Source organism: Sardina pilchardus, chromosome 11 (genome assembly GCF_963854185.1).
Source record: "Sardina pilchardus chromosome 11, fSarPil1.1, whole genome shotgun sequence".
In the NCBI taxonomy this organism is placed as follows: domain Eukaryota; kingdom Metazoa; phylum Chordata; class Actinopteri; order Clupeiformes; family Clupeidae; genus Sardina; species Sardina pilchardus.
The window spans coordinates 12,161,854-12,185,094 of NC_085004.1; the positions used below are offsets into that span (position 1 = coordinate 12,161,854).

General features: G+C 49.6%; 1 protein-coding gene across 1 annotated transcript in view; it reads right to left on the reverse strand.

Annotated features, from left to right (window-relative positions):
• smad3a (SMAD family member 3a) overlaps positions 1-16,861 on the reverse strand; it is a 25,477-nt gene extending 8,616 nt beyond the window's left edge. Inside the window, exons 1-6 of the mRNA XM_062548984.1 lie at positions 16,440-16,861; positions 4,601-4,794; positions 4,104-4,238; positions 3,027-3,101; positions 2,080-2,130; positions 497-709 (exon numbers count right to left, since the gene is read on the reverse strand). Of these exons, the coding sequence (XP_062404968.1) occupies positions 497-709; positions 2,080-2,130; positions 3,027-3,101; positions 4,104-4,238; positions 4,601-4,794; positions 16,440-16,642 (871 nt within the window). The 5' untranslated portion in view covers positions 16,643-16,861. The remainder of the gene's footprint in view (positions 1-496; positions 710-2,079; positions 2,131-3,026; positions 3,102-4,103; positions 4,239-4,600; positions 4,795-16,439) is intronic.
• Positions 16,862-23,241: the final 6,380 nt, after the last annotated feature.

Genomic DNA, 23,241 nt, shown 5'->3' on the forward strand with positions numbered 1-23,241 from the left:
CTGGAATGCTGGACTTACATACTGTAGTTACAACAGATTCGGACCAACAAGCAGACAGTAATAAAGGAAGAGAGAGAGGGAGAGAGAGAGAGGGTGAGAGAGAGTGACAAAAGGAAACATGCTGAAACATGAGCTAACGAGCAGGCCGACAACACAGTCTCATGTGTTCCCCATCATGAAAAGATCAGGGCGTGTTCAGAGAGACAGAGAGAGTGATCTGTCGAAAAGGGGCAGCACTACAGGCAATGCAGACCTATTCTATTCTATTCTATTCTATTCTATTCTATATCTACAGTATAGGAGGGGGCAATGCTGCCTCAGAGAGAGAGAGTGATCTGGTGACCTGTAGGAAGGGACAGTGCTGGAGAAAGAGAGAGAGAGAGGGGGGGATCTGTAGGAAGGGACAGTGCTGGAAAGAGAGAGAGAGAGGGGGTGATCTGTAGGAAGGGACAGTGTTGGATAGAGAGAGAGAGAGAGAGGGCAGCTTTGGTCGTACCGATGTGGCGTCGCGTGAGCTCCACGGCGGCGTTGCGGTTGACGTTGGACAGCAGGCCCAGGCAGAAGCGCTCCGAGTTGGACGGGTCGGTGAAGCCGTCCACGGTCAGCGAGGGCTGCGATGCGTGGAAGGTCTCGCCCACGCGCTGGTTCAGCTCGTAGTAGGAGATGGAGCACCAGAACGCTGGCTCGCAGTACGTCACCGGCTGCAGGTCTACACACACACACACACACACACACACACACGGAGAGAGTCAGGTTAGGTCTTGTGGAATGTCTCGCCCACGTGTTGGTTCAGCTTTAGGGAGACTCACAGTACCACTGGCTACTGGTTTGAACACACACACACACACACACACACACACACACACACACACACAGGGTCGGGGTCAGCGGCGCGGAAGGTCTCGTAGTACGTCACTGACTGCAGGTCTGAGGCGCCAGACCCAGGGGAGACACAGGCAGCCATCAAGACCAAAACAGAAGCAAAGAGGGGAAAATAACAGAGAGCGAGAGAGAGAGAGAGAGAGAGAGAGAGAGAGAAGGGAGAGAGACAGAGAGAGAGAGGGAGGGAGAGGGAGAGAGAAGGGAGAGAGAGAGAGAGGGAGAGAGACAGAGGGAGGGAGAGAAAGAGAGACAGAGAGAGAGAGAGAAAGAGAGAGAGAGGAGGGAGGAGAATAGGAGGGAAATGACACAATGATGTCAATGTTTAGCGTGGATTCCCAGAAACAGAAACCAGGCACCGCTGGAATCGCTGCCATCCCTTGGACCCCAACAGCACCACCGAGCAGCACCAGCACCAGTGAGCAGCACAGCTCAGCACAGCACAGTACAGCACAGCGTGGGCAAATTACAGGCTTCCAGTCCGGCTTTCATAAACAGCAGTTCCTGTAATTGCCTTTAAAAATGGCCCGACTGGACTGCTTCAGCGCTGGCTGGGCCTCTTTGAAGCCTGCGCTCCTCCTGGGGAAGTGGCCTGTTTGTTGTTCCAGCAGCGGCGCGGAGGCCTTCCAGACACCCCAGTGAGGCCCGCGCTAATCAACAGGATATTATTATTAGTGTAAGTGGAGGAGGCCTTTATCTCGGTGCCACAATGAGATCAGATGTGGGGGTGTGTGTATGTGGGGAGGTGTGTGTGTGTGTGTGTGTGGGTGGGTGGATGTGTGTGTGTTTGTATGTGTGGGGGTGTGTGTATGTGTGTGGGTGGATGTGTCTGTGTGTGTGAGTGTGTGTGTGTGTGTGTGTGTGTGGATGTGTGTGTGTGTGTGTGTGGGTGGATGGACAAAAGGTTCATTGACTGAATGCTTCCTCTGTGCTATCCGCACGGTGTCCAAAAGAGGAGGGACTCAGGCGTCATCCGCTTGCCAAAATACATTCTCTTACACATGTGTGAAAACACAGGCACTCACTTACACACACACATACACACACTCACACACACTCTCACACAGACGCTCCTCCCTTGAGAGGCTCAATACGAAAGTTAACAATACGCTACTCAATCCAACCATTTCTCACATATCCATTTGAAGAACACACACACACACACACACACACACACACACAGACTCAGCAGCAGCTCACCTAAGTCACTGTGCGTTGGAGACACTGGACTTGGTGAAAGGTTCGGTGAGCCTGCAACAAAACAAAACACAATTCAACGTTACTCAAGTTTGGACCTTCATTATTCTCAATAGTTACTTGGTGTTCCACTGTGTCCTAGGACATGTTCCTACGTTGTTTGTTTATTTGCTGAAAGAATGTTTCTGTGTTCTTGTATTTCATCATGTCAGAGATTTACAATACAAATCTGATCACAGAAAAGACAGGTCAAAGTTCAAATGATTTAGCACATGACTGCTGCCATCCAGAATGGCAGAGAGACATGCTAGTAAGCCATGCTAGGACCCATGGGTTTTAGGCCACTTGCTAGCACGCTCGCCTCCCAATCCGAGGTGCTGCTAGTTGTGGGTTCAAATCCAGGCACTTCAGTGTACTCTTCCATTTGTGTGTGTGTGTGTGTGTGTGTGTGTGTTTGTGAGTGTGTTATGGGCTCTTCTTATTCGTCTTTTTATCTATCCTCCCTTCCTTCCTTCCTCGGTCCTCTGGCTCGTTCCCACTGATCTATAATTTAAGAACACTGGATAGACTATTGATCAGTGGGAACGAGGATCGAGGAGAGAGGTTGAGAAGGGGCCTGTCCTGTGAATCCAGGCTAGAGTGTGTACTGTGTACTCTACCATTTACTGGTATGTGTTTGTTTATGTCTGTGTGTGTGTGTGTGTGTGTGTGTGTGTGTGTGTGTGTGTGTGTGTGTGTGTGTGTGTGTGTGTGTGTGTGTGTGTGTGCGTGCGTGTGTGTATGTGTGTGCGTACATGTGTGTGTGTGTGTGTGTGTGCATGCGTGGCGTGCGTGTGTGTGTGTGTATGTGTGTGTGTGTGTGTGTGCGTACATGCGTGTGCGTGTGTGTGCATGTGTGTGTGTGTGTGTGTGTGCGTGCGTGTGGTCAACGCGATGCCGGTTACACTCACCTGTGTCCATGCTGTGGCTCATCGTATGGTCACTGGTCTCCCCGTCCTCGCTGATGTAGCCGGGCGGGGGGGTCTCTGGAACACACGAGCGACGGGGCAGTTAAACACACACACACACACATCACACACACATCACACTCACAACGCCCCAGTCTGGAGCGCTCAGAGCCTCTAAATCTACAGAGCACGGAGCCACTCAAGCCTGAGAAGCAAGCCGGCCGTATAGTAAACACACATTTATAGCGGAACGCTAACAGCAGATGTTGGACAGCGCAGCGCTGTGGTGTGTAACATATGGTCTGCCATTTCATCATACAGATGCTAGGATGCAGTGGGTGGGGAGACGTGAGAGTACACTGTCCTCCTGAGAGCTGCTGTGTGTGTGTGTGTGTGTGTATGTGTACAGTATGTGTGTGAGTGAGTGTGTGTGGTTGGACTGAGACAGTGTGTGTGTGTGTGTGTGTGTATTTGGTCAGACTGAGACAGCGTGTGTGTGTCTGTAGCCGGACTGAGAGAGTATGTCTGTGTGTGTGTGTGTGTGTTTGTGTGTGTGTGGCTGGACTGAGACAGTGTGTGTATTTCACACAGCCTGGACCTCTTGGCTCTGACAGACAGTGGTGGCGGCTCAGAACAGCAGGAGCGGAGAGGCTGGAGGACCGCGGTAAGAGCTGTCTGTCTGTCTGTCTGTCTGTCTGTCAGGTTGTGGGCCAGAGGTGAGAACTGTCTGTCAGGCTGTGGGCTGGAGGTAAGAACTGTCTGTCTTTCTGTCTGTCAGGCTGTGGGCCGGAGGTGAGAACTGTCTGTCTGTCTGTCTGTCTGTCTGTCAGGCTGTAGGCCGGAGGTGGGAACTGTCTGTCTGTCTATCTGTCTGTCTGTCTGACTGTCTCACTGGGTCTGCATGTCTCAGAGGGCACTGACTCCTTTACTGGTTCTTTCTCCCTCTCTTTCTCTGTCTGTCACTCTCTCTCTCTTTCTCTTTCTCTCTCTCTTTCTCTCTTTCTCTCTCTCTCTCTGTCTCTCTCTCTCTCTCTCTCTCTCTCTCTCTCTCTCTCTCTCTCTCTCTCTGTGAACTCTGACCTGCGATGTAGTTGCTCTGGGGCTCGATGCCGGCGGGGAAGTTGGTGTTCTCTGGGATGGAGTGGATGTAGTCGTCCAGCGGGGGGAACTCGGCCGGGATCTCCGTGTGCCTGGGCACCAGCACCGGAGGCAGCACTGTGGACACACACACACACACACACACATAAACAACATGCCATCTCAATAAGATACAAAACACACGCTTTCTGTCTACAAAAATGACCCACAATCCCCTGCGCTTGCTCAGTTGCCTCGCTGGCTGTGGGCAGGCAGCGCTCCTGTGAATGGGCGCCGTGCTCACCAAATGAAAACAGCACATGCAGGCTCAACACAGATAATCCCTCAGGGCCTCAGCAATAAATCAGAGCAGGAGCGAGCTGGGGCAACAACCCACACAACCACAGAGCAACCAAAACACAACCCACTTCTCCTGCATGCCAGGGCATTAGAATCAATGTGCGTCAGTAGCAGTAGTGTGTGTGTGTGTATGTGCTCACCTGGCGTCTCCACACGCTGGTAGTGGTAGGGGTTGACGCACACCTCGTCCTTCTTGGTGTGGAAGGCGAACTCGCACAGGTCGATGGCGCGCAGCTCGTGGTGCGACTGCAGGTCGGGCCAGCGCCACAGCCGGCAGTAGATGACGTGGGGGAGACCCTTCCTGTGGGACACCTGCAGACGGCCATCCAGAGACCTGCAGGACAACAAGGGCAAAGAGAGAGAGAGAGAGAGAGACCACACAGGGAACCGTTAGAGACGGACCAGGAGCAACAGACCTGGTAAGGGATTATAGTGACACAGTGAAGAAGAGTAAGAGACAGACAGAGACAAGATAGACATGGAAGCCATGGAAAAAGAGAGAGAGATAGAAAGAGAGAAAGAGAGATAGAGACAGAGAGAGAAAGAAAGACAGAGAGAGAGACAGAAAGACAGAAAGAGAGAGACACAGACAGACAGACAGAAAGAGAAAGAGAGAGACATGGAAACAATAGAAAGAGAGAGAGAGAGAGAGTACGATAGACAGACAGACAGACAGACAGACAGTGGGGGCAACACACAACCAGAAAGAAAAAGAATGAGACACGAGATGAAAAAAAAGAAGAAAAAAACATACAGACTACTGTGCCAGAGTGCCACTGAGAGGCAGCTATTTCAGGTACACAATAACAACAACATGCTACATTTATATAGCGCTTTTCTCCACACTCAAATAGCTTCACAGGGTACAGTCACTAACCACCTCACTAACCACCACCAATGAGTCTCCACATGAGTAACCAGCGGGCCAGCTACTGTTTCCTCTGATGTTCCTGCAGAGCATAGTGACCGCCTACTGAGAGGCTACTGTTTCAGGTCCTGCTACTGATGGTCCTGCATAGAGTCCCATAAAGAGTGAAGGCTACTGATGGTCCTGCATAGAGTCCCTTAAAGAGTGAAGGCTACTGATGGTCCTGCATAGAGTCCCTTAAAGAGTGAAGGCTACTGATGGTCCTGCATAGAGTCCCTTAAAGAGTGAAGGCTACTGTTTCAGGTCCTTCATAGAGTCCCTTAAAGAGTGTAGGCTTCTGAGACTCTACTGTTTCAGGTCCTGCTCCTTCCTGCTCTTTCTTCCCACTTTTTCCACTTCTTCTGAGACGCGGCCTGTCCAAAGATGGAAGAACATTTCCAGATCCAGGCGGCCCACAGACAGCTTTACGACCGGTTAAAAATGACCGTGTTTGTCACATTCTCCGCACAGCCAAACACAGAGAGTCGGCTCATAAACCCAGAAAAAGGAACCTGGAGTAAACAAACCCAAGTGTTGTGTGATGGGCTGTTTTTCTTCCAACAAAATGCCGTTTTCCAAACTCATTGAGAAAGCTGAGTGCAACGGTATGAGCAACTGCTGCTAAAGGTTATGACAACCGCAAGGAGGAAGTCACACTGCCACACACAGTCAACACGCCCTAGCCCTGCTCGACGCAGGCCACAACCTCACTCAACCCAACCAAACACACACACACACACACACACACACACACTCAATTGGCTTCAAGCCCATCATCGTCTATTCGATAGCCCAACAATCCGCTCCGTCGACACAGGTCGTGAGAGATTTATGAAGCCTGTCTGTCAGTAAGCAGCAAAGTGCAGAGCAGAACCACAACAACAGCCAGCCAGTCCAGCAGCCAGTGCCTGGTGTACAGTATGTGTGTATGTGTGTATGTGTGTGTGTGTGTGTGTGTGTGTGTGTGTGTGTGTGTGTGTGTGTGTGTGTGTGTGTGTGTGTGTGTGTGTGTGTGTGTGTGTGTGTGTGTGTGTGTGTATGTCTGTATGTGTGGACTCTCCCTGGCAGAGACCAGTGCCTGTGCTGCTGCTGCAGCGGACTTCTCCTCTCATACCAATGCACTCACACACACTCACTTCCCAAGCAGCACACAGGCACGCACGGGGAGACAAACAATAATAGTGATGGAAAAAACAGAAGTTCTGAGTGTGAGTGTGTGTGTGTGTGTGTATGTGAGAGAGAGTGAGAGAGAGAGCAAGTGAGAGAGAGAGAATGTGTGTGTCTGTGTTGTGTGTGTGTCTGTGAGTGAATGAGCCAGAGCATAACGGAGAGAGTGAGAGAGAGAAAGAATGACAGGGGCAGACAGGGCCAGCTGTGTGTGTGTGTGTGTGTGTGTGAGATAGAGAGAGAGAGAGAATGTGAGGGAAAAAAGGAATGACAGGGGGAGATAGGGCCAGCTGAGGAACAGTAAATCTACAAAATATAAGGCGCCATTAGAACCCAATTATGCAACACCAGGGGTTCAGCGTCTCCAGACCGGCCTCATAGTTCATAATCCACAGCCCACGCTGCACAACTCTCAGCACAGGCCTATTCTGCTTGCTGACAATGTGCATTCACACACCTACAAATGCAACCACAAACACACACACACACACACACACACACACACACCCACACACAGAGCTATGCACACACAAACAAACACACACGCATAAACACACACACGCACAAAGTCAGACACCATGCACACACACACAAACACACGAACACACACACACACACACACACACACAAGCCCAGTGTTTGAGGAGGAAGTGCAGGAGGTATTGCTACCCGTACAAAAAGCATGCCATTTCCTCCAGCTTCACACATCAGCGCTTCACCATCAACAAATTAAGGTTAATGGCGTCTGAGGGTGAGCCCCTGATCTCTCTCTCTCTCTCTCTCTCTCTCTCTCTCTCTCTCTCTCTCTTGTGGGCACCGCCAGGGGCAGAGGCTTAGCCCCACCGCACCGCACCACACCACGCCACGCCACACCCCACCACGCCACGCCACACATGGCGCCCACAGACCGGGGGGAAGATGCTCTCCGTCTCTCTGCCTCCACAGGGCTTTTAGAGAGCGCCTGTGTGTGTGTGCACGAGATATGAGAAATGCAAATCAGCTGCATCGCTTTCATGGAAGTCACGTGAGCGGCAGCAGCATTACCGAGCGCCAGAAATACACATGTGTGCACTCCGGTACATCTCTCACTCTCTCTCTCTCTCTCTCTCTCTCTCTCTCTCTCTCTCTCGCTCTCGCTCTCTCTCTCTCTGCTCAGAAGCAGCGTAATCAGACTGATTAGGAGCGCTGCTGCGTCTCCTCTGAGGTCACCGCTCCAGATCGAGGAGGCGCAGCAACGCTCCGTTGGTGGAGGAGGAAAGGGTGTGAGAAGGGAGGCGCTATCCTGTATCGGAGAGAGCGGCGCTCCAAGCGTCCACACCTGATGTTTTATTCAGAGCCGGCCGACCTGGACGGGAGTCTGACCTCTCCCAGACGGCGTGGCCGGCGGCAGTCGCTCCCCTCGCCTCTTGGTCACCCCCGCGGTCAGCTCTCGGGGGCCACAGCGGGGCTAGCGGAGCCGGGGCGGGGGTGAAACGGAGGCGGCGGGGGGTGGCGGATGGCGTGGTCGTTGGCGGGAGCAGACGTGGTTAAATATGCATGGGCCGCGTCTGGGACACGGGAGCACCTGAAATATGCAGCAGTGGCTGCCACAGAGCACGGCCCGGATCCACTCCACGCCAGCACGTGACCGTGTGTGTGTGTGCGTGTGTGTGTGTGTATATGCGTGTGTGTGTGTGTGTGTGTGTGTGTGTGTGTGTGTGTGTGTGTGTGTGTGTGTGTGTGTGTGTGTGTGTGTGTGTGTGTGTGTATGTATGCATGTGTGTGAGTATGTGTGTGTGCGTGTATGTGTGTATGTGTGTATGCGCGTCTGTGTGTGTGTGTGTGTGTGTGTGTGTGTGTGTGTGTGTGTGTGTGCGTGCATGCATGTGTGTGTGTACAGTATGTGTGTGTGTGTGCGTGTGCATGGAGCCAGACATGAAAAAGGCCACAGACGCTGAAGTGAGGGTCTCCTGAAAATGACTCTGGCTAATCTAGGCCACGAGACGCCACTTAAGTGCTGAGATGTGTGGCCGTGCCTCTCGGCTGTAGCAGCACTGACATATACGCACACGTAGCCATGGAACACGTAGCCATGGAACACACGTCGCACACTGTGGGTGAACAACAGGCAAACACATGGGCCCACATTTTAGCTATCAAAAACATACAATGAGCAAAATATCTTGCACTAAAACAAACTGAACCAGTGACTTCGTATAACAATGAATTCCCTATCAGCCAGCGCTGACTCAGAGGATGACTTGTGTGCAGATTGTGTGGATGATGACAGACACAGCTAAAAACAACAACCTCCTCCTCCTCCTCTTCTGCTACCCTTAAAGCAGCACAGAAGTTCACTCCACTGATTGAGCTGACAGAGGAATAGCTTGGGGGTGTGGTGGGGGGGGGGGGGGGCAGCAAACCAGGCTCCATTGCTGGCCTCCGCCTCACACACACTTCCCTTCCCTGCTCCCTGGAGCTGGCAGACGCTGTGGCGGTCAGTGGTGGTCAGTGCAGGGCAGTGCGGTGGCCGCTGGAGGAGCAGAGGGAGTGCAGGGGAATCCGTATTGATTTGTTGGGCCGATAATAAAGGAGAAGAGAAAACTGGGTGAGTGAGCCATCCATTGGCTACCACAAACAGAGGATGACCGCCAGACTGCACGACCCCCCCCCCCCCCCCCCCCCTCACACACACACACACACACGCACACACACTCCACCCCCACGACAAGAGCCTGCGGGGGCGTGCGGAGGGACGGGGAGAGGAGGGGAGTGTGTGCGTGTGTGTGTGTGTGTGTGTGTGTGTCTGGCATGCTCTTTAATGCCCAACCCCCACTCACACTGCAGCCTGTTGGGCGGGTTTAGGGGGAGCAAAAGGAGATTTGGGGGCGAGGGCTTCAGTTTGGGGGCTGTTTTGTCTGTCCATATGTGTGTGTGTGTGTGTGTGTGTGTGTGTGTGTGAGTGTGTGTGTGTCTAGCCAGGCTGGACTGCTCTAATCTCAGGAGAAACACAAATACGTGAAGGCCGCATACTGTGCTCGTCTGAGCTGTGGCCCTCTACCATCACATTCACACACACACACACACACACACACGGTGGCACGCGCTTTCTCTAACATACTCACACACACACTTACATGCACACACAACTCCTCTCAACTTTTTGGGGCTGTGAAGTGTTCTTCTTCCTAAGTCCCTCAAAGAACTGCATCAAAATTAATGATGATCTATATCGTTCTAAGACAATTTAAGTATCTCAACAAAGTAATATGACAAAAACAATCCTCGTACTGATCTTTTATGCAGGAACTTTATAAACAAAAAAGAAAACGCTGTTGTGGACTAATGTTGAGACCAGTTTTAACACCATGGAGCTCAGGAGAGGTCAGTTTGCTTTCAGCAGAGTAACGAGTACAAGTGCAGGCCTCCGGTCTATTTCTGCACGCAGAGCGCCGTGCGAAAGGGACTAATTATAGCTGCAGAAAGAGCTCGCTGGACTTCTGAATGACACCCCTGATGTGAATGTGGTGGAGTAGCACGGGGAGGGTGTCAGGCTGTGTGTGTGTGTGTCTGTGTGTGTGTGTGTGTGTGTGTGTGTGTGTGTGTGTGAGGGTGGGGGGGGGGGGGGGGTTAGGACAAAGGAAGTAGCAATGACAGACTGTCTGTGCGGAGCTCAACCACCACCCCCTCTCCCAGATCACCCCCTTCAACCCACACTCCCAGACGACACACTCTTTATACACGGCTACAACCCCCCCATACACACACCTCCCTGCTGAGTGCAGGGCGTGATGGAATGACTTGTTTTTGTGATGTCATCCCATGGTGTGTGTGTATGTGTGTGTGTGTGTGTGTGTGTGTGTGTGTGTCTTTGGCCCATGTGTTTGGCCCATGTCAAAACAAGACACTGAAGTAAAAAAAAATATGTATCTAATTTCAGCCAATTAGACACTAAGCTCTCTCCTCACCAGAGGTGGCGCAATCACTCAGCAACTTCTCGCTTCCTCGCTAGCTCTCTCGTCACTTGAGAGAGAGAGAGAGAGAAACAGGCAGACAGACAGATTTGTCTCTCCAAGAATGATTTATGCCTCTCCAAGGCTGATCTATGCGATGAATGAAGGCCTCCTAAAATAGCAGCGCTTCCTTGTTCGTCTGCGCTGCACTGTGCTGGAAGGAGCTGAGCCGAGCCGAGCACCATGGCCCCAGTGTGTTCCATCCAAGGGGCCAGGACAGGGCAGTGCTCCCCCTCTTCCCTCTCTACCCCTTTCCCCTCTCTCTCCCTCTCTCCTCTCTCTCCTCTCTCTCTCTCCCTCTGCTAAAGCCATCAGCCGGTCGACAAGTAAACATTGCAGACGCTGCTTATGATCCACAGGTGAGCTCACTGGCCAAGGGGAGGGGGGGGGGTCTGCGGAGGCGTGAGGCCCCCCCCCCTCCTTAGCACTATCCTGAGTGGGCGGCAGAGTCCAGTCCACCAGTCCAGTCCTGTGCCGACAGGCTACGCGGCGCGCACAATTAGGCCCGAGTCCAGACCTTCAGCTGAGCCAAAGGCTGAGAGCAGAGCTCTATTGCTAACAGCCTGGGCAGCTGGGCCAGAGCGCCAGGGAGCAGGCAGCAAGCAGCAAGCAACCCCTCCGCACAAACAGCCACGCCGGCCAACTCTGACATCCCACGGCCCAAACAAGAGCGACCTGGCAGACGTCACGCCGCTATTAAATGTCATCTGTTCCTCAAGAGGCAAATGAGATCCAGGGCTCCCCACTTAGCATAACAGGCTCACGTAGCACCGTTGCCCTAGTTCCACTAGGAGCACAGCACTACAGAAGGTAAAGAGATTGACATTTCTCATACTAGCTCTCTCTCTGTCTTTACGTTCCCGTTTACGTTCCCGTACGTCAGTGCTTCTGGGAAACACACGCCCAGCACCGCGCGCTCCGCTCCGGGATGGACGCTGAGCCCTCTGGTGACGAGAGGCTGCGGGAGCTGCGTGCGGCTGAGCCGAGCCCCCCGATGTTTACTCAACCTCTACGCCCACGCTCTGGCACGAGCGCGCCTGTGTGAACCCAAACGCCTCTCGCTTTCCTAAACAACAAGGGCGTTGAGTCACGCCTCTCGCTCCTCCGCCGCTGCTCTGCTCCCCGGGGGCGAGGACGTCAGAGGGACCCGTGCTGACGCAGCAGCGAGAGAGAGCGTGCGGGCACAAAGCCACCTTGTTGTCTGTCAGCACAGACTGGCCCATTATCGCCGGCTGAGGAGAGGATCTCTGGTCTAGCGGCTGGCTGGCAGTGGCGGCTCCTTGACCTCTCAACCCGTCCGCAGGAGTCGCAAAACTAAACATCAGCCCTCGCCAAAACCCCATCTCGCTCTGCCCCAGGGGCCCGTGGGACACACACATTCCAGTAAGTACAGAAACCACGCCTAGCACCCTGTGTACACATACACACACACACCCGCACACACACACACACACACCCGCACACACACACACACACACACACACACACACACACACACACCCGCGCACACACACACACACACACACACACACACACACACACACACACACACACACACACGCACACACACAGAGACAGACAGAGCCGTGAGGGAGAGAAAGCAAGAGTGAGGGAGGCCTGGGGGCAGGCTGTTACCACAGGCACGCTGCTCGGCAGTCAAGCCTCTCCGCCACTCCTGACTGAGCCGCCGGCATGGCACACATACACGCCAATAGATACACCCACACACACACACACACGAGCAAACACGAACGCACGCACACACATACACAGGAGCACAGAAAACATACCCACACATACACACTACACCACACACTGACTTGCAGACACATCACACATGACTTGCACACAATCACATATGGGAGCAAAGAAAACATACACACTACACACACACACACACACACTTCACCACACACTGACTTGCAGTCACATCACACAATCACAAACAATCACACCTTTAGCAGTCAGTGTACTGTAACTGGCCACTAATAGTCAGTTTAACTAAGCACATTCCAAAGAAATAAAAAAAAGACTGCTCACAAAGAGTTCACTCACAACAGTCCAGCAGAGCCAGCGGCGTCTACATGAGGGCACCGCGCGGCTAATCTAGGGCACTTTTAAGAGACTTGCCAAACCAACGCCACCCTGTCACCGTGCCCTCGTATACCCTGCCGTCTCTGTGCCACCCGCTGAGCTCCCTTAGAGGAAGCGGCGCGGCTTAGACGAGGCTGGGCAACAACAGCGGCACGAGTGTGTGACATCAATGAGAAACGCGGCGGGGACACGGGACACGGGACACCCTATATGACAGAAAAGCCCCGCGCTGAAAAGCAGATCCGGTTTCCGGATGTCTGACGGGCTCCCGGGGCCCAGCCGGCCCTCCCTCTCTTGGCCCAGACCAGACAGGACGAGACGGGCAGACTCCCCTCGACTCCCCTCGCCTGGCCGCGCCGCGCCGCGCCCGCCTCGTCTCGGAGATACCTGAGTGACAAGAGTAGCCAGACGCTTGGCACCGAACCCGATCCGTGGGCGAGGCGGAGCGGAGCGGCCCGTGGGCGGCTGGTGGCGGGTACTTCTGCTGGCACGCAGGCCTCCGAGGGACTCAGCTCTCATGCTTGCACTTGGCCCCGTGCCCTGGGTGTCGCTGCCGAGCGAGAGGTGTTCGTGTGTGTGTGTGGGTGTGTGTGTGGGTGTGTGTGTGTGTGTGTGTTCACACGCAGGGCTGGGGCGGACAGCAGACTTCCTCTGACAGGCTGTTTTTCTCCTCCAGAGGACAGGATGTCTGGGCCGCCCATCGATGTCATTATGGGTGGCGGAAGAAGCAGTGGGGTGTGTGTGTGTGTGTGTGTGTGTGTGTGTGCGTGTGTGTGTGTGTGCGTGTGTGTGTGTGTGTGTGTGTGTGTGGGTGTGGGGGTGATGATCCAGGTGCACGGAGGAGAGATCCCTTTACAAACATTGGGGGAGAACAATCGATGGAGTCTTTCCCCTTTGGGTGGATCACATCTCACCTCCCCCTGCTTACTATACCATGTTAACGCAAAGAATCCATGAGATGTTGACAGCTAGTGTAGATCATCAAATTACACTCTTCAGTCTGCTGTGCTCTCTCACTTCCGCATCTACAATCCCTGGAGCGTGTCAGATGACCAGACTAAACAACATATGGCTACTAGACCTGTCAATCACACCAGGGGCTGAGTTTTATGAAGGATACAGATAGCCAATGTATGTATGTAGCAATACGTCCCTGAAAGTTGAATGCTTGATGAATGATGTAATATCTCAATACATTCCACAAAAGGCTGAGCACAAATTCTATGGAACATCTGTGTACATTAGACACTAGACAGAGACAGAACATTTCAGTACATCAGACATGTATTGGGTACATGTTAAATCTTGCTGCTAGATTGATTTATTTGCTATGCCTTTAAAGGTCTGTAATCGAAGATGTGGCAATAACAGAAACAGACACAAGGAGTCTGTCCCCACGGAAATGTCTGTTTTCTGTAGAGCGTCCAACGGACGTCCGAAAAACTAATTGTCCACATTTCTCCTGCTGAAATCTTTCCGTACAGACCTGGCTGACAACTGTTCCAAATAAAAAATACAGCTTCTTTGCTCTGAATCCAGGAATCCTCCGATCATCTTGACTTCTGCCAGGTCTGCACCCAAAACCTCACTCTTTCCCCTCTCACTCTCTCTCTCTCTCTCACACTTTCTCTCTTTTTCTTTCTTTCTCTTTCCCTCTCTGTCCCTCCCTCACTCTCTCTTTCTCTCCCTCTCTCTCTTTCCCTCCTTCACTCCCTCTCTCTCCCTCCTCTCTCTATCTCTCTCTCTTTCTCTCTCTCCCTCCTTCACTCCCTCTCTTTCTCTCCTTTTCATCCTATCTCTCCCACTTCTTTCTCTCTTTCCCTCCTTCTCTCCCTGTTTCTCCTTCCTCTTTCTCTCCCTCTCCCTCCTTCTCTCCCCCTCTGTCTGTCTGTCTCTCTCTCTCTCCTCTCCCCCTCTCTGTCTGTATTTGTCTCTCTCTCTCTCTCCTTCTCTCCCTCTCCCCCCCTCCCTCCTTCTCTCCCTCCCTCTCTCTCTCTCTCTCTCTCTCTCTCTCTCTCTCTCCTCTCCCCCTCTCTGTCTGTATTTGTCTCTCTCTCTCTCTCCTTCTCTCCCTCTCCCCCTCTCTCTCTGGCTCAACAGCTAGGCCGGCCCCAGCAGCAGCAGCTCTGAGTCCTGAGGAGTTTCCAGACTGCGTGTGAGAACAGGCCCCCGGGTCCCTGCTGGCTCTGGCTGCCGTCCAGATGCAGAGGGAGCATCACAGCGAGGTCAGCTCAGGTGCAAACCCTACCCTCCAGCAGGTACGAGAGGTGACGCTACGCTACGCTCGCTGGCTTCGTCAACACAGAAAGACAGGAGGAATGGAGGAAGTAAAGGTGGAAGAAGAGGCAAGAATGGAATGAGAGAAGGACACAAAAGATTGACACGATCAAAGAACAAAAGAAAGTTCAAGAGAAGAGAGAAAGACTATACGAGTCTGAAAGAATAAGTGTTTTTCAAGGTGTATCAACTTTCTATGCCGGCTGCTTAGATTACTCCTACTCCTTCTTCAAGTTCACTGTCACCTACACCAAGACCTAGTCAGGTGTACAGGTCATGACCAAAGTTGTATATGCTTTTTTGTTTTTTTTTGTTTGGGTGGCGGTTTTCTACAATGAATGATTATCAATCATTTCAAATACCTGAAATCAAAGATGTCCACCAAAAACACTACGGCAACAGAAGTGTGTTTAATTCAAGCATCCTGGGGGAAAAAAAGAAACAGTAGGGCTATGGGAATGGAGAGCCATATCCGTTCCCATCTGACACAGTCATCTGTGCATCTGTTTCAAGTTTGAGCCAACAACATATTGTGACCAGAACCCATTTCAAAACAAAGGACGAGTCCACCGCAGCTGCTTAGGAAAGCTGGATGAGTTCTAGGTCAAGTTCAGGTGAGCATACAGCCTAAGCTGATCATGAGCCCATGTGCTCAGGATGCGTCATGTGTCCAAGATGGTCATAACGGAAATGAGGTCCAGTAGCCTTAAGCAAGACCAACATAGGACCACCTGTGACTGACTGACAGCCCTTTAGAACACTGGGTAAAGTTATGACACTGAAAGTATGACATTAGGAATCCTGCTGTTGCAAATATGAGGCTTAGTTGACACATAGGCTGATCTGCTTGGGTTATTAAGATGTCATAATACACCTGTAAAACACTACCCTGATGAAGGACCATCTCTAAAATGTGCAGGGGGTAGGCCTAGGTGCTGAAGTGCTGAAGTAGTGAAATAGGTAGCTGTAGGCTGGCAAGAGTGTGCTGGAGATTATGGGCGTGTTATGTAACGTTTCACTATTGGTGCACTTATTTTGTCAGTGCATTTGAAATACAGTATATTTGCTAAAACAATTCTCAAAGTTGAGAAAAATCAATATTGCTTGAAGGCCTACTGGGGTTGGGAAGAGTAACTTTACTGGTCGGATGGAATATCAGTTTGTTAGGATGGAAGGGGCTTATTGATCATTTTGACAGGTTCCACTATGAACTTAGCCAGACATGCTAACACTGATAGGCCCTTCCAGCCAATAGTATGTTTTTACAATCTGACATTAAAACCTGCACCACTGTTGCCAAGTGCCACTTTCAGCACAGAAGACAGCTGAAAGTCGCCACGGAGCTACGTGTCATGGCATAACTGCATGCAACAGACAGTACGCTACACCATAAAGTCACAATGCTGTGCAGGCTGAGTTGCAGTTTACTGATAGACCCTGTTGAGTGATCATGGTATATTAATATGAACTGCTTTAGCTGGCATGCAAAGGTCAACGCCACATGCAACATTGCTGAGGTACTAGCAGTGTTGATATAGCTACCTCGGTATGGTGATGCACTTGGTGTGGATGTTCTGTGTTGTGATGGCAGTCTCCAGTTCCTCCAGCTGTCCCGTCTTCTTCAGTTTCTTCACCAGACTTTTCACAGCCTTTTCACACCACTTCTCCTCCTGCCCATTCTGCTCTCCCTTTTTCCAACCCAAAAGTCTTTTCACAATCGGAGGCGTAAACGGTAAAATTGACATGTTTGACTTGAGTGGTCCTTCGGAGTTAAACCCTCCAGTGATTAGCGTAACATAAACTAGATGTCCACGCTATTCCAAATCCAAATCCAGGAAATAGTCCAAAAAAGAGATAGAAGGCTGAAAACGACCTAGCATAACAGGTGTATGCGTATTCAAATACGGAATAAAAATGGTTTGTCGTTTAAAACTGCAGCGCACGGCTGAGCAACTCAAGCGAGATCACGGTCTAGTTCTCCTCACTACAACTCTATCCAAATCAGCGCGCAGACTTTCAGTGAGCCAACAATGTGTATCAATCCGCAAAGAAATATAGTTCTTCTTCCTGCTCTTTATATCATACCCTGCGTCTAGTATGGCCGTACACACATATTATTAGCACATTGTACGTTCACACATTTGATCTAATGTAATATTTCTGCATGAATTATTGTGATACTTATAGACAAGCGTTTTCTATTGAATCCTCCGCCAATGAGACGAGGCACCCCGTAGACATTTGTAGGAGTCGGCCTCAAATGCAAATACAGCTCTCCAAAGTCTGTCCACATACCAAGCAAAGGCTCTGTGGCCAAAATGACCTACTGTTAGCTAGCCTACAAACAATCAATGTTGTTTCAGCTGAGATAGTAATATGAAACTTTTGATAATGCTCAGAAAAATTGTATTGTATTGGTAACAAAACAAAAGGTGCCATCTGGACAAAGATTAGATATTCCATATTCGTTTTTCACCCTTGCACAGAGCAGCCTTCACCAGTATAATCTTGGTGAAACCTATAGGGGAAGAAAGGACTAGAGACCCAAAGCTGACTTTGTAAAGTTAGGGAGAGAGTAGGCCTAAACTCTTTTCCACAGACGTTCAGTGGATTAGACCATTTTGGGGGAGGGGGCAATAAAAACCAAGGGGCCCATTGTATGTTGTCTTTGCCAGTGAACAAAGTAATAAAATAACCAAACTGCACCTAGTAAAGGCAGCACTGACACTTACAAATGATGAAAATGATTTTTAAAAATAATAATCAAGCATATGATTTGGATCAATCTGAAATGTCAGACAATAATCAAATACATACCCCCCATATTCATATTTATGTGATTGTGTGTGTGTGTGTGTGTGTGTGTGTGTGTGTGTGTGTGTGTGTGTGTGTGTGTGTGTGTGTGTGTGTGTGTGTGTGTGTGTGTGTGTGTGTGTGTGTGTGTGTGTGTGTGTGTCTGGGTGGAGACTCGCATGCGAGAATGCAGGGTGTCCATCTGATACTCTCCAGTCTCCAATTGGTAGATGATGCTTTATTTAGTGGAGGGGGGGGGGCAGCAAACATGCAACCTGTCCTAGCTTGCCTGAATGCTTCACACACACAAACACAACAAACTATGCTGGAGCAATTCAACCTTGTTCAGCTTAGAATGTCTACTTGCAATGCATACAATCCTCATTCATTTTTCCTAAGGGATTTTCGGAAGGGTGGGTATTCGAACCTAGATGGTTTCATGGTTATGTATTCACAAGAGCCTGATATCTTTTCCATAACACAGTAGAATCGACAGACCTAACACTGACGTTATGTTACCGATAAAACAGTGTGCTGTTGGCACAAGCACCTAATGTATAAACTTTACAGCTCATCGTGGAGTCCTCTTCCTCTTCTCCCGTCTAGTTTTGAAAGATACGGATGTCATTCTCAAAATCTGGCATTTTACTACTTTTCCTTTAAATTCAAGCCAGGAAAATCTTAGTTGTGTTTTAGAAGAGATTGGCATATCGCACAAACTGCACCTTGCAACAGTTATCACATGCACAACAGCACAGCAAAACGTTTATTTTAATTGTAAGTATAAGTGTGAAATGTGCATGATATTGTCATATGTTTTCATACAACCCCTCCCCCAAACTTTGCACCTATTTGTACACTATGGGAGGATGTGATGAATGAATAAATGGATGGATTGATGGATGGAGGGATGGAGGGAGGGAGGGAAGGATAGGGAGCAAACTCAGTGCTCTCTGCACAGCCTAGTAGTGGCCTGGCACCTGTTAACTCCCCGTGGGACTGGACAGCCAGCACAGGACAGCTGGTTTGGAGTGCGGCCGGAGGTGGGGGCTGGGAGCGCATATGGGCTACAGCAGACAGGGCCGAGAGGAGAGGGAGGGGGAAGTGCATGTGTGTGCTTGTGTGTGTGTGTGTGTGTGTGTGTAAGGGGGGGGGGGGGTCGTGTGAAGAACCGCCCTGGACAAAAGGCGTGACGGCTGGATGAATGGGAAATGACCATGCACAATCCGATGGATGATGGTGGCATTGTGAGCGGCGGGACTCTGGGGACCCGAGCAGCAGAGGCTGCTGATGGAGGGGGCCCGTGAGCTCAGCTGTTCTCCCAGAGGAGCACTGGGGTTGGGTACCACACAAATAAGGGCCCTGTGTGGGCCACTGCGATAAGCTAAGAACATGATTCAGTTGCTAACCTGATAAAGCCCTGCAAGATATGTGGCACAGCTGGTGATTGAGCTCCTGCTGAAAGATCAGCTGTTTTAGCTGCTTCCACGGGCATGCACTATTTTAGGCCAATCAGCCTATTTGATTAGTGCATCACATAGGCCTTGTTGGTCTCTTTTATTTTGTTTAACAAACTGACTTTCGTTTCTGTGATGAGTCTTAACATGCGCCCCTGTTAGACATGAGACTGCTATTGGATTTCAATTGTTCTGGACTACACACAGATTCTTGGTCCCCTGACGGTCAAGTGTTCTGTATTACCTTTGACAAACACCCCAAAGAACAAAGAATGTTGTTGGACATCTTGTGCACCCTAGACAAATAACGAATCTCTACAAACATGTTAGAGTTGACACCGGGCCAAACCAAGCAATGTCTGTTGTCAGAGAGGAACTTCAACAGGCCTCTTGCTTATACAACTTCCAGTGAATTCAAAGGCTCCACAAGGTGTTATTAAAGCTGTTTTTTTTTTACACGGCAGTGCTTGGCAGGGGTGTTGAGAGCAACCTGGCAACATTCATCAGACTTATTTTGCAACATACCTGCCAGGACTGCCTAGAGTAGGTTGTGTGTGTTTGAGCGTGTGTGCATGCATGTGTGTGTGTGTGTGTGTGTGTGTGCGTGTGCGTGATGTTTTCCTCCATCGAAACTCATCAACATCTCCTCAAGCTCTTGACAGATTCAAGAGCAGTACACAGTGTTCACTTCCCTACACACAAGCTGTCCAAACTCCCCCTCCTCCGCCCCTGCACTCACAAAGAGGCGCATTAGCTGGTCTGAATTCTGCCAGTGAGCACGAGCAACCTCAGCCTCCTCTGCCTCACCCATGCCTCAGAAAGACCAAAGAGGCTGAGAATAGGTGTGAAAAAAAAAACCTGCAAGCACACACCTTCATATAGCCATTTGTGTTGTGCAGTCTGCTTGCTCATTTCCGGTGCTGAGATTAGACTAGCAATCCTGTGACTAAATATGACTGTTATGTCAGAGAGAAAGAGAGAGAGAAAGAGGTTCCCCTCTTAAGTCCACAGAGTCTGAACACAAACGTGTGAGCAAGCGCAAAGAGATTGTTTTTTAGTCAGCCAGATCACTCACTGGGTAAACCCTCCTCAGAAATGGCCATGTTGTGCTCAGGCGCTGAGAAATGACTCACAAAGCAAAGTGTGCTCGCTGATGAGCAAAGCCTGCCCGAGTGACTGCTCTATTGTTCACTCGACTGTGTTGCGGAGGGTTTGCAAACATTAGTCAGAGGCAAAATGAGTGGAGCAAGACTCTGCTTGTCAGTTGTCACAGTGAATGTTAAATGTGTACAAAGCCATTTATGGTAAAAATTGTATTATCCTCCTGCCAGGTATGACTGAAGTCCATCATGAACGATGTCTTCTAATATACAGCTCTGGGGGAAAAAATGAAGAGACCACTGCATGCTTTTCTGATGAGTGACATTTGAATGAGTTGACAGTCATATTCAAATTTGCCGTAGTCTCTTGATTTTGAGTACTGTCAACTCATCAACCATAGATGACATCATAAAAAATGTGCAATGGTCCAGAGCTGTAATTGTAAAATATTTGTATGAAAGCTTGAAGAACACAGTAGGGGTAAATTCAGTTTTAATACCATTCAATTCCTGATAGAGCGTAATGAAGCAATGTGCACTGATCCTGACAGCTTTGACTCTGCTACCCCCTGTGGCTTTAGGGAGAACTACATCACACACATTATTTGCCATGGTAATGAAGTAGGCGGCCAATGGCACAACAGCATCCTCAATGGAGATGTCAAGTGGCAAAGATTCAAATTTTAGATATGCTTCTGAATGATGATAGCACAAGTCACCATGCATTCAACACACTTCATGAAGTTTGTGAAATTTCCACTCCTGTCAAATACCCTTTTTGATAAATGACATTATCTGACACTTAAAGGGGACATATTATGCAAAACTCACTTTTTGCGGGCCTTTGTGTTCATATTTAGGCCTCTACTGTTCTTATAAACACTCCAAGCGTGAAAAAAACCCATCCATCCGTTTTCTGTAGATCAGTAGAAAGACTTCAAGAATAGTATGCTGCTGTGAGCCATTTGGATTGCTCCCTTATTCTGATGTAATACTAAGGGAATTTGCATAGACCAACCCTAGCACCAGGGTCTAACGTGGTTGGATGCCGGCTCCGTTTGTAGTCATTTTCACCTGTGAAACGAGCAGCGTAATCAATACACGCAGCCGGAGGCGTGGCCAGCCCAGAGACGGCTCAATTTGGGAGAGACCAATTCTAACCTCGTTTAAAAAGAGGTATAATATGTCCCCTTTAAAAAGAATTCCATTGCACCGATTTATGGAAACTACCATCTAAACTGTGGTTATCCAATGACATAGGGCCACTGTTTTTTTTTTTTCAGCATTAGAAATCTCTTTGATTTTTCCATTCAAAGAGAAACCCTCTATTATGTCACAAATCTACTTTTGCTTTCATGTCATGTGTCACATGGCTGCTATGGCTTAGAGTTCATATTCACTTATTCTTCACAAACCCCTTTTGAGCTGCTGTGCCCCGGTAAATAAGTGAAGGTTTTTAACTAGCTCCTGTTTCCTATTTGTCAGCAAAGCATTATTATCATTAGATTGGACTGTGGCCCCAGTAGAGTTTTGGGGCTAATGACGCTCTTGGTTGAGTACAGTACTTTATCACAGACTTTCTTGACGACTTCATTTTCACCACAAGGTGGCAGCAAACCTTCATCATTCACTGTCACTGGGATTCATGGTATTCCTTGTGGCATGCACTTCTGTTCAAAAGGTCTTCTCCCCACTGAGCAACATTTCAACACTCTCAAATACATTCATCAAAGGACACCAAGCCACCTTTATAGAGACTTCAGTCTGATTGAGATATGTTCAATAAATCATTGAGAAAGTAGCCTATATGTATCTCTCTCTCTCTCACACACACACACACACACACACACACACACACATAAATATGTATGTAGCCCATATATATATGTGTGTGTGTGTGTGTGTGTGTGTGTGTGTATCATATGATTATGAAATATATCACATTGTCTTTAGCTCTCTAAGCAAATATAAAATTATTTGAGCCTTTTGCAATTGCAGCTCAACTTTCAAGATGTTAAATGAAGACATCCATCCAGAGTATGAGCTAGCATCTAATAGTAAACAATACATATATATGATAAACAAACAAACAAAAAAAATGTTTTTAGATTCAGAAAGACATTTTTGGGCACAAATGTCAGAGTTAAAATGTGACAACTAAAACTAAAACAGTGCATCATATCTAGAGCATATCTATATCTATAGTATATCTATTGAGTGGTCCATCTTTAATCCCATCATGCTGAACATCTACAGTATGACACAGTTAATGCATTTCAGCAGATCTAGAATTGCGTTAAAATACACGGCGTAATAAAGAGAGCAGCTGGAGAATCCCAGCCGCATGGTTAGGTAGTCCTTAAAATACCCACATCTTTTGTCATCGTTCATGCTTAATTTCCATTTCTCTTCATCGATCATGCTTGTGTGGACAGGACAGACAAAGGAAGGTAAACATCTGTTGTACTGGGTATCAGGTTAAGGCATCAAGAGAGTTGTGTGTGTGTGTGTGTGTGTGTGTGTGTCTACTTATGTATGTATGTGTGTGTGTGTGTGTGTGTGTGTGTGTGTGTGTGTGAGAGAGAGAGAGAGAGAGTGTGTGTGTGTGTGTGTGTGTGTGTGTGTGTGTGTGTGTGTGTGTGTGTGTGTGTGTGTTTAGGACCAACAAGCTTGTTTAGCTGACCCCAGTGTAAGCGGACCTCATGACAGAATGTCTGGCTGCTTGTCTATGCCCGGTCCACACTGGAGCCAGACCGTCTGTCGGCCCCCAGCTTTGCTTGCTTGGAACTGCTGAGAACATCCGATCCCCTTCGAGAGGCCAGGGGGAGTGGAGGCAGGGGAGGGTGGGGTGTGGTGGTAGGGCTGGGAGGGGGGAGGGGGGGGAGGGAACACCCACTGCTGCACACCTTCCTTCTTATCTCTTAGTTTTCCGCTGCTCATTCAGTAGCTCTCAAAGCCGCCTGCTTCTCTTCTGGCAAAGCTGGCCTCAGCTAA